General features: G+C 38.7%; 1 protein-coding gene across 2 annotated transcripts in view; it reads left to right on the plus strand.

Moving 5' to 3' along the window:
* The first annotated feature begins 2,021 nt into the window (after window positions 1-2,021).
* FBXO40 (F-box protein 40) overlaps window positions 2,022-12,226 on the plus strand; it is a 30,739-nt gene continuing 20,534 nt past the window's right edge. For both annotated transcript variants that reach the window (XM_044670062.1, XM_044670061.1), the window contains exon 1: window positions 2,022-2,124. Coding sequence is in view for 1 of the 2 variants with exons in the window: in XM_044670061.1 (XP_044525996.1) it covers window positions 2,116-2,124 (9 nt within the window). In the remaining variant the exon portion in view is untranslated. The remainder of the gene's footprint in view (window positions 2,125-12,226) is intronic.

Here is a 12,226-nt window from a genome sequence, read left to right on the forward strand (position 1 = left end):
CTACTCAGCAACCTAACTGCCTTTACTTAATTAGTTCTTAATTTGCCAGCTATATAAAGTGATCCATCAGAGCTACTTCTTATTTGTGTGCTTCATTATTTGTGATTAAGGTGTTAAAAGAAAAAGATAGTTAGTCGTGTTACCCACAGAGAGGGTCAGAGACAGAGATCAGAAACTATGAATCCAGGGGACAGAGAGAAAAAGCACATCTCTCTGGGGATTCAGGAACTATAAGAGTGAATCTTCTTCATTTTTAAACATTTTATACAAAAATCCCAAAGAAGGGTAAGACCTGAGTCTAGGATTTATCTTAGGTGAAAGTAAACCAGTCATCATCGCTATTTGGGGGCTGGGGAATAACTGCTTTAAAACATGTTAGACTCCCCATTATTCCCATTCTATGAATGCTCAGAGGAACCCCACTTCTGAGATGGAGCTGAGGGCTTGGATTAGAGAGTAAGTCATGTTCAACAGGAAGAGAAGAGGAGTAACTGGAAAAAACTAGTAATACCCACATTCCAAGGCTGTTGTGGGGTGCAGAGGTGAACCCCCGGAGTTTGGGAAGGGTTCCTTTTGCAAGAATGCAAGACTCCAAAACTTAGCTTAAAAATAAAAAGAGAAATTTATTAATTTAGAAAGTAATGTTGAGAATGGCCAGGAGGATAGCAAGGTAGAACAGCAACAAAGGGAGCCGTTCCTTGGGAGGACAGCATGGATGGAAAAGCTGTCCACCCCCCCATCCCCACCCCCATGCCCTCAATTCTGGGGATTTTATAGATGTGATGCTGTGTCATGGTGACTCTAGAGTGGTAAACACTCAGGCATTCAGTAGGGAGGTTTGGTCATCTCACTGGGTCTGCCTAGAGACACAGGGGGTGATCCTCATAGTTTAGGGGACTCATGAATATCTGAGATACAACTTGATGATATCAAAGAGGTGTATCTCTCTGTCCATCTAAAGGACGATCCAAGGAGGATAATCCTCTCAGGGTCTTATAGGAGTTAGATATTTTGGGGTTACAAGGATAGAAGGGAGCAAAGGAACTTCCCTGCTTATAGTTTGCCTGAAACACTTCTCTATTTTGGGAGTACAATGCCCATGCCAAAGGGAGAGAGATTCCTGTGCTTCCCCTCTTGAAGCAGCTCATCAGGTGAACTTTGCTGCCTCATACCAAAACATTTATGCAATTTACTCATATTATCTTGTGTTAAAGTGATATATCAGATCCTTGCTAAACTCAGATCCTAAAACTCCTAAAGGTTTTAGAACATGTCCTACCTTTACTTGTGTTTTCCCAACTCCCCATGCCTAGCAATTAGTCAATCAACCAATCCATTGATCAGGGTTCCCTTTGCTAGGAACTGTGCTGGGGACCAGAAATACAAAGGCAAAACTGAAACAACCCCTCCTTATACTGTAACCAGGGAAACAACCAGGACCCTATAAGTATATATAAAATAAATATAAAGAGAATGAATTTAATGTAGAGTTGGTTCCTCCCCACCCCACCCCCACCCCCCAAATCACGATCCCTCCCCTGGATTAGAGAGGACTGGAAGACTATAGCTATTTCTTTCCAGAGAAGAAATTGGAGAAACAGAATAACATGTCATCTCTCCTAGTTGCAGCTTCAGCCAATGACAGTCCTAGATTAAAAAGCACAGTTAAAATTAGACCAGCAGCACCTACTGATTGATATACCAGCAATGAAGGACTAAGGTCTACTGAGGGCACACAGAGGCATTTGGGATCGGCGGGCAGTGTATTTACCAATGACTTACCTACGGAGTTTCTCCTCCTCTCTCCAGACAAAGACCACTGAGAGAAAACAGCTGCTCTTTCCACCCAGTTTCCCTTGTTCAACAACTAGCTAGTAGTAACGGGCTGGTAGTAAATACAGGGGAAGGAAAAAGCTCGTAAGCTGAGCCTGGTCACATTGCCTAGTGTGATATAGTTTTATTTTTAACATCCAGGCACTTGAGCTATTTCTGCAGAAGTTTTCTGTCAGCCTCTCCTTATTCTGTGCCTCCCCTCGGATACTCACTTCTCTTTCCATAAGCCGTCTGCTCAAAGCCAGGAGACCCACGAGTGGTAGATGCCATTGCAGGGGATATATGATTAAGGTAAGACTTTTCAAAGGGGCAGACCCAGAGCCAGCGCCGTCTTTGTCCTCAGACATCAAAAGACAACGGAAGGTCTTTAAAACTCGGCTCCTTTGAAATGAGGATGATGGGATTGGGGGTCTGGAGGGATCAGGCAGTATGAAATTTACTTCTGTATTCTCGACGACCTCAAGCAGAGATTCCCCAAACAAAAGAACAGTAGATGGGTTGGGGGGGAGGGGGAGGGGGAGGGGAGAGTATTTAAGAGAAGAAGCCGTTTTCAAGAATTCGTTTGAATGCTCACTTTTCCAGTGAAAAGAAGTTTAAAGATCCCCCCTCCCTCCCCCGGCTTACAAGGAATCACTCTTGACTTGAAAATTGTTTTTATAGACTTGCTTTTTGTTTTGACAACACCGTCATTTAAAAATATATATATATACTCTTCCCCCCCCTCCTCCCAGTGAGTGCTCCTTTGTAACAAAGAAGAAAAGAGTGAGCTGGGTGTAATTCTCCTGCCTGGATCAGTCATTCTGAAACCCGTGTTATGTAGATCCGTTACATAGCGTGCAGTTTCATTATATTGTTTTTTCCCTTGATCTCTTAGTTCATTGTGCACACTGTTCTTCTGGTTCTCACAAAATGCCTTCTAGGGAAGTAGAGTGAGCAAATATTACTATCCCCATGTTGCAGATGAGGAGACAGATAAAGTATAAAATAAGAAGAAAGGAGAGATTTCACAGATCAACTGTTGCCTTTTCATTTGGCCGGGGGAAGAGGAGTTCAAGTCCGGACTGACTGATTATATGAGTCTAGGCAAGTCTTTTAACTTCAAAATGCTCTAGGGCAATTCTGAGAAGGAGTAGACTTGCATTGCTAGAGGCCATTTCAATTTCCTCACAATGGGAAGGGCCAGTTTCTATCACTATTCATTTTAACGGAATTTTAGGGAGAAGTGACTTTCCTAAAGTATCTAAGTGGGAACAAGGGAACTAGAACCCAAGTTTCCTACCCTTTTTCCCCTTTTCTGCCATCATCTTTCCACTACCCTGAACTCCAGAGCATATTATAGAATTAGAGCCAGAAATGAACTTAAGAGTCATCAACTTCCAAAATATCATTTCAGAAATGAGGAACCTGAGACCCAGAGAGGCTGACTTGGCCAAGGTCACAAAGCTACTAAGTGGCAGAACCAGGATTCAAAGCCAAATCCTCTAAGCCTTAGGGTCTAAGGGAAAGTCCAGTGTTCTCTCAACTATTCTAAGCTGTAAATCATCAGGTCCCCTAAGGATCTCTGTCCAGAAACATGTAGCTAAGTGGTCAGCTAGGTGGTTCAGTGGATTGAGAGTGAAGTCTAGAAATGGGAGGTCCTGGGTTCAAATTTGGCCTTAGGTTCTTCCTTCCTTCCTTCCTTCCTTCCTTCCTTCCTTCCTTTCCCCTTACCTTCTGTCTTGGAGTCAATAATGTGTATTGGGTCAAGTGACTTGGGGGGGGGTCACACAGTTGGGAAGTGTCTGACCTACCATCTCTAGGCCTGGCTCTCAATCCACTGAGCTACCCAGCTGTCCCCAATTAGATACTTTCTTGCAGGGTGACCCTAGGCCTTGTCCTTTCTGCTCTTCTACCTTGGAACCAATACTCAGTATCCATTCTAGGATGAAGATAAAGGTTTAAAAAAAAAAAAGAAAAGAAAAGGAAACATTTAGCTAACTTAATTTAAGATAACTACATGCCTGAAAGCAATAAAAGTATACTTTTTAAACAAAATCTGGTCATTCAAAGAATGAAAGACCTAAATCTATACTGCATACTTGGAGCCTCAGGCAAGGGACAAGGATCTAATAACTAAAACTAACAATTGCTCCAAGAGGGATGAAAGGAAAAAGCTTTGGGGAGACTTCTACATATTGATGACCCAAGAGGTTGGAGAGCCTTTTAAATGTAACTGGACATTTCCTGCCTTTTCTCCCAGGCTGGGGCCTTATTGAATGACTGTTGCTCCATGTTTGCTTTCTTGCTTTTATCAAGACTTCTGTTTAGTGTTATTGAGCTGAGGTTCTGCTGAGAGCTTCATACCAACCGGCATGTATTTAGCAAGGGATGCCTAGGATGTTGGGAAGAACATGGGATCCAGCTACTTCATTTGCTCTCTAAAAGGAAGGATGTTGGACTTGGGAGATCCTAAGGTTCAACATGCTAACTAACTTGGGCAAAGCAAAACCAAGGATCAATGCAAAGACTCAAATAATTTAGGTGACAACATTCCCAACCACCAAACTTTTCTCTGTTCCTCGGCTTGGAGGTAAGAAGGAGTCAAAAAGGATCAGAGATGTGAATCATTGCTATTTGCTATAAAAAGAGTTCATCTTCACCACATATTTACCAAGCGCTCTACTGGATTTTATCTGAATGGAGGAATCCAAAGCTTTAAGGAAGAATGCAATGAGCTCCTTACAACATAGGCTAGTAGAAAAGGCACTATATTTGAAGCAAGAAAAACTGGGGTCAAGTCCCAACTCTGCCATTTAATAGCTATATGACCTTTGGGCAAGTAACTTGACCTCTCTGAGTTATTCTTATGTAAATGAGGATAAAAATATTTGTACAACTCATGGTTGTCATGAGGAGCAAATGGGATAATATATATGGAAGCATTTTGTAATCTGTCATGCACTTGATAAATGTCAGCTATTATTCTGACTGCCCTGCATAACGAATCTTACTTAATAAGGGACCCACAGCTCCCCGGACCAGGGGAGGAACCTGGATACCCACAAGACCATCATTTGGGAGTCATCTTCTTCTCCTTGCATGACCTCTAGCTACACATAAACCATCCACATGGCCAGTTACTACCCTGGCCAGCACAGAGGAGCTTATACAAATAATATGACATGAAGGTATGAACAAAATAATGCAGTGAAAGCCAGCATAGCATAGTTGATAGAGGGCCAATCTCTTAAGACTACAAGTTTCAGAGGAATAGTCCATTTGTATTGTGGAGAAAATTTCTGATCTGAGAACTCTTTACACTGGTGAAAAAAAATACAAAAAAAGACAATAATAGGATTATCTAATTTAAAAATTAAAAGGTAGGGCAGCTGGGTGGCTCAGTGGATTGAGAGCCAGGCCTAGAGACGGGAGGTCCTAGGTTCAAATCCGGCCTCAGACACTTCCCAGCTGTGTGACCCTGGGCAAGTCACTTGACCCCCATTGCCTACCCTTACCACTCTTCCACCTATAAGTCAATACACAGAAGTTAAGGGTTTAAAAAAAAAAATTAAAAGGTAAAGAGATTCTCAGTGTAGATGGAGAGCTAAAGATGGAACTGTTCAGTTGGCTGCAACAACATGCTTTGGAGGGAAAGATAGTGATGTCATAATCCAGAGAGGTCATGTTGATGTCATGGTCCAACAAGGCAAGATTACTGATGCAGATGTGAGAATTAGGCTCAGTTAACTAGTTAAAAGTTAAAAGAAGCTCTTCAATGTTTAACTTATTAGCAGAAGTTAATTATAGTATTTAGACTCAAATTTACATATCAATAGAATGATTAATCACAGACTGATATTGTCTGATTTGAAAGGGTCAAAGAAGTCCCCTTCCCCCAAAATATCTTCCCTATGCCCACCACTATTAAAACTATAATGTTAATTCTATTTTCATTTGCCTGAGTGAATTACTCAAAGGTATCTCTTTCTGTCTCCATCAGCCAGTTCTTTGTTCCCTTGACACTTCCCACTTTGAGTTTTGCTATTGAACCTAATGGAAATAGTCTCACTTTCTTTATCATTTCCATTTCTAAGAAACAAATAGTCCTCTGTCTGGCTTTCTAGCTCCTTCAGAGTTCATAAGAAATTCTTCCTCTCTTCTTATCCCTTGATAAGATTCTGGCAGCTTCCAGAATCAGTCTAAAACATGCTGATTTCTTTTTAAGCTCAAAAAAAGGATCTATTAATTTAACTAGAATAAACCACAATTCCAGGACCAATAACAAAAAGAGAGAGAGAGAGAAGGAGGGAGAAGGAAAGAGAGAGAGAGAGAAAGAGAATGGCATAATGAATATAGAGATAGCCTTGAAGCCAAGAGAACCTAGGTTCAAGTTCTTATCTCTGACAGGAGAAAAAATGATATCTGTTTCTGTCTCTGACACATATTGAACATGTAATTCTGGACAAATCACCTGACTTTTTAGTACCCTAGGCAATTCTCTAAGACTTTAAGTTGCAAAGAAGATGCCAACCAACACTAGTAATGAATTTCTTGGTCTTGTCCCTATCCTTATACTTATATATGTACATGTGTCTCCCAGTAGCGAGGGGAGAGACATTTTGTCACTGTATCTTCTTCAGCATCTAGAACAGTGCCTGGCACAAAGTAGATGCTTAACAAATGTGTGTGGATTAAGTGATTGATTTTACTGCCAGAGATTAGAACAATAAGCTCTGTGAGGGAAAGAAAAGTGTAATATCATTCATTACTCTCAGGTTTGGATTTACTTTATCATGACATTAATAATCTTAGACAAATATTTCAATATACAACTTAAAAATAAGAGTAAAATAGAGCATTTTATAACAAACAGTGAACTTTTGTTATATATTTTTGAGGCTTGTCTTTTATCAAAAGAGAGAGCGACTACAGCCGTAGAATGCGACGTATGTTCTCAGATATGGCCAGTGCTTTGCCTTGTTTTGCTTAGTAATACATTTGTTTCAAGATTTTATTCCTTATTTTACATATTAATAAATTTGTTACAAGATTTTATTTCTTCTCAGGCACCACCCCCTTACCATTTGGGTAGCTGTCTCCTGGGTGAATGGTGTTATATGCACATGGTGTAGATAAAGAAATTATATGATAAAGATGCTGTCTTTTTCTTTAAAAAAAAAGACATCTCTTTTTTTAAGTCAACAAGTATTTATTAAACACCTGCTAGGTGCTAGGCTCTGTACTGATCACTGGGGATGCAAAGAGAGACAGCCCCTGTTCTGCAGCAGCTCACATTTGAACAAGGGAAACAACATGAAAAAATATAAATATAAAACTTTTGATGCACAGTTTCTACCTCCAACTCCCATATAGCACAGTAAAAGTGAGATAGGAAACACCTTTAAGCACTCTCAGTTCAGTACCCGTAAGAGGAAAGGAGGGTGATTATCTCAAGCAATCTGTGGTTTCTCGGTTCTAGTTCAAAGCCCTGTATCTTTCTTCCTTGTTCCTTTTCCTGTGATCAAGAAAGAAAGAAAAGGAAAAAAAGACAAAAAAGGAGAAAAGAAAAGAAAAAAATGGAGACTGATATAAAAAGAAATGAAAGGAGAGGGTATAAGTACTGGCTGGAGGAGAGGATTTATTTGAGGAAATATTGAGTGGTAGAGACTGGAAGGTGATCTGGAAAGTTCAGATGTGAGGCAATTAGGATCTGAATCAAGGCTGCATAATCTCCTCTGCATAGCACTTCATAATTTATAAAGCACTTTCATATTCATTAGAATTATAGGTTCTGGATGGGTGTGATTGGTAATAGTGATAGTTGTAGGCACACCTATAGGTTCTGCTATTGGAGAGCCTGGGGCTGGTAGATTGCTTGAGTTCAGGAGTTCTGTGCTACTAAAGCCAATGGGGTGCCCAAGCTAAGTCTAACAACAATATGGTAAGCTCCTGAGAGATGAGGGGCATTAGACTGCCTAAGAAGGCATAGAGTAGCCCAGATCAAAGCTTCTGTCCCAATCTGCAGTGAGGTTGTGAACATAAGTAGTCATTTTGCACCTAGCCTAGGAGAGAGGGAAATGGAAGAAGAAAGAGGAGAGGGAAGGAGGAAGAGAAATTTTCAAATTGGAAGATGCCTCAGAGTCCAATCCACACTGAAACAAAAACTCCCTAAAATATAACCAATAAGTGACCATCTAATATTTTCTTGACAGCCTACAGTGGGAGGGAAGCTACAACCTACTAAGGTATCACATTCTATTTTGATATCATTTAATTACTTTAAAAATCTTAAATTTGTTTGTTCATTGCATTTAAATTCCCAGGTAATTTTCCACCTCCCTCCCCACACTAGAGAAGGCATCATTTAACAAAAAAGATATATATGTATGCATAAAACTTTATCTTGGGGGGCAGCTGGGTAGCTCAGTGGAGTGAGAGTCAGGCCTAGAGACAGGAGGTCCTAGGTTCAAACCCGGCCTCAGCCACTACCCAGCTGTGTGACCCTGGGCAAGTCACTTGACCCCCATTGCCCACCCTTACCACCAAAACAAAACTATATACAAATCAAAACAACTCAGACATTATCTCATGCCTATCGTTTAATTATTAGGGAGTTCTCATTTATAGCAATATTAAAGTTGCCTTTTTTGCTTCTAACCATTGATTCTGGCAAGGCATCATCCCACAGGATGTCACTGACTTTTTCTAAGATCCAGAGCTGGGCCTGTCCTACCCTGGAACAAGACTGGCCCAGACCCCACTTCCCAGACCCCATTATTTCTCATTTTCTTCAGTACTCAAGATGTAGAGTCTCTCTCTCTCTCTCTCTCTCTCTCTCTCTCTCTCTCTCCATCTAACATTTTTGGCAGAATTAGCCCAATTTTACATAAGAAAATCCAGTCAGGTGAAGTAATTTTCCCTAGTTTACAAAATAAACTGCAGTCACTCATTGCAACAATTGGAATTAGGGTTCTCTGTGTCAGTTCAAGGAGTTTCAGAGACTTAGCTTCTCCTACCCGTCAGAATTCCTATATTTGGCAGCAAATGCTCCTCCAAATAAGTTACATATATTGTAATTCAGTTCTATTTATACCTTTTATTTATTATATTTTGAACTTAGAAAACTCGAAATAAAATGAGTTTTTCCATATATGAAGAACAGAAAACAGAATTGTACCTTGAACCTCAACCATACATACATAGTGTTATGATTAAAAATGATGAGGGCCGAGATCAAAAGGGAGAATAATATTTTAATAAAAGCCATGCTGATAGAGATAAACTGACCATGTGCCTGTAAGAAACCTATTCCAACATCACCTCAGCCATTTACCTTTTTCTCTCTCTGCGCGCTCAGGTAGCTAAAGAGGAAATTCCAAGTCACTTCCCCCTATTTTAAAAACCATCCCTCACCTTGAATACGTAATCCAAAACAGGAAACCCATTAGGGATCATGGGAAATGTAGTTCCAAGTATCCCAAGTGATTTTAAATGACACAATAGCTTACTTTTCTTTTTAAGTATATAATAAATTCAACATATAACCTACTACTTATCTGTGTTTTCTTCTGGATTTCCTTCTATTCTATTTTTTTTAAAACCCTTACCTTCCATCTTGGAGTCAATACTGTGTATTGGCTCCAAGGCAGAAGAGTGGGAAGGGTAGGCAATGGGGGTCAAGTGACTTGCCCAGGGTCACACAGCTGGGAAGTGTCTGAGGCCAGATTTGAACTTAGGACCTCCCGTCTCTAGACCTGATTCTCAATACACTGAGCTACCCAGCTGCCCCCTTCTATTCTATTTTTTTAAAAAATTAATATTTTATTTTTTCCTCAATTGCATGAAAAAAGTTCTTAACCTTCATTTTTAAGTTTAAGCCAAATTCTCCCCCTCCCCCTCCCTGAGATGGCAAGCAATCTGATGTAGATTTTACATGTGTAATAGTGAAAAACATCTTTGCATATTAGTCTTTTTGTGAAAGAGAACTCAAACAAACAAAAGAAAAGTGAAGAAATTAAGTGAAATATAGTATGTCTTGGTCTGCATTCAGATTCAGTTCTTTCTCTGGAAGCAGATGGCATTTTCCATCATGAGTCCTTGAGGATTTTCTTGGATCACTGTCCTGCTAGGAATAGCTAAGTCATTCATAAATGTTCATCATATAATGCTGTTATTGTGTATAATGTTCTCCTGGTTTTGCTCACTTTACTTTGCATCCGTTCATGTAGATCTTTCCAGGATCTTAAATTATCCTTCTCAACATTTCTTATAGCACAATAATGCTATGAGACAACAACTTGATTAGCCATTCCCCAATTAATGAACATCCCCTATGTTTCCAATTTTTTGCCATTGCAAACAGCTGCTATAAATATTTTTGTATAAACAGGTCTTTTCCCATTTTTAAAAATCACAGTTTTAAAGCTCTTTGAACAAAGCTCCAAATCACTCTCCAGAATGGTTGAATCAGTTCGCAACTCCACCAGCAGTGCATTTGTGCCCCAATTTTGCCACATCCTCTCCAACATTTATCATTTTCTCTTATTGTTGTATTAGCCAATTTGATAAGTATGAGGTGGTTGCTTTTAATTTGTAGGTTATTTTCATTTATATTTCTCTACTCAAGAGTTATTTAAAGCATTTTTCATGTGATTATATATAGCCTTGATTTCTTCATCTGAAAACTGCCTATTCATATCCTTTGACCATTTATCAATTGGTGAATGATTTGTATTCTTATAAATTTGACTCCATTCTCTATATATGGAGAAATTAGGACTTTCAGAGATATTTTCTATAGTTTTTTTCTTAGCTTTCTCCTTTTCTTCTAATCTTGTCTGCATTGGCTTTATTTGTGCAAAACCACTTTAGTTCAATATAATCAAAGTTATCCATTTTACAACCTATAATGCTTTCTATCTCATTTGGTAATAAATTCTTCCATTATCTATAGATTTGACAGGTAAACATATGTTAGACAAGTAGATTAATTTGCTCATGGTAGAACCCTTTATATATAAATCATGCATCTGTTTGATATTATTTATAGGATATGAAATATTGGTCTAGGTGCAGTCTCTGCCATATATTTTTCAAGTTTTTGCAGCAGTTTTTGTCATATAGTGATTTATTATCCCAAAAGCTTAGATCATTGAGTTTATCAAACACTAAATAACTGTGGTCATTTGCTACTATATATTGTATAATTAATCTATTCCACTGATCAACTGTTCTATTTCTTAGCCAAGACCATATTGTTGTGATGATTAATTTTGTAATACAGTTTGAGATCTGGAACTCTCTGAGCTACCTTCTTTCACATTTTTTTCCAATGCTTCCCTTGATATTCTTGATCTTTTGTTCTTCCACATATATTCTGTTAAGTTTTCCTAGTTTTATAAAATAATGTTTGGATAATTCAACTGGTATGACATTGAATAAGTAGATTAATTTGGGTAGGATTGTCATTTTCATTATATTGACTTGACCAGCCCATAAGCAATTCACATTTTTCCAAGTGTGTAGATCTGACTTTATTTATCTAAAAAATGTTTTATAATGTTCTCTTTTTTCTGACAACCTTAACATTAGCCCCCTTCTCTCTTATCCAACTTATTCCCAAGTAATGAAATGTTTTTCTTTCTTTGGTCCTCTGATTTGTTTATGAGGCCTTTGATATCTAAGTCATGTATCCATTTGGAGCTTTTAGTAGTATGCAGTGTGAGATGTTATTCTAATTCTAATTTCTGCCAGACTATAATTTTTGCTGAATAGTGAGTCCTTATCCCAACAATCAGAGTCTTTGGCTATAATAAAATGATGCTACCATGTTCATTTACTTCATTCTATATGTTGTATATTTAAATTGTTTCAATGATTAACTTTCTATTTTTTTATACCAGTATTAATTAATTTTGATGATTAGGTAGGTGAAGCATTTATTAGTCATTTGCCATGTGCCAGGCACTATATGAAGTACTGCGGATTAAAAATACAAGTGAAAAAATACAATCTTTACTCTCGAGGAACTTAATGGAGGAAGACAATATATATAATGGGGAACAGGACAGCAGGGTCAGGTGGGATGGGTAAAACCTATTGGAGAGAAGATAGAAAAATCCAGAGAGTGCAGAGAGTTGCTGAGAGTAAAATGATCATGGCCTGAATACTGTGTCACTCACCAATCAGAAGAGAGGTAGATATTGCATGAAAAGCCTGCTGGCAAGAAGATAAGAGTTCAGAAAATTCTTAATAGAGCTGGGAACAAAGTAAGCATGGGAATCATGAAATGGTAAGCCAGTCCTGAAACTTACTAAGATGAAGAGAGGGCTATCTATAACTGTTATGGAATATAGTTTAAATTGTTGAATTGCTTGACCCAATTCACACTTTTTTTCTTTATGTATTTTTAGAT

This window comes from Gracilinanus agilis, chromosome 3 (assembly GCF_016433145.1).
Source record: "Gracilinanus agilis isolate LMUSP501 chromosome 3, AgileGrace, whole genome shotgun sequence".
NCBI classification, from domain to species: domain Eukaryota; kingdom Metazoa; phylum Chordata; class Mammalia; order Didelphimorphia; family Didelphidae; genus Gracilinanus; species Gracilinanus agilis.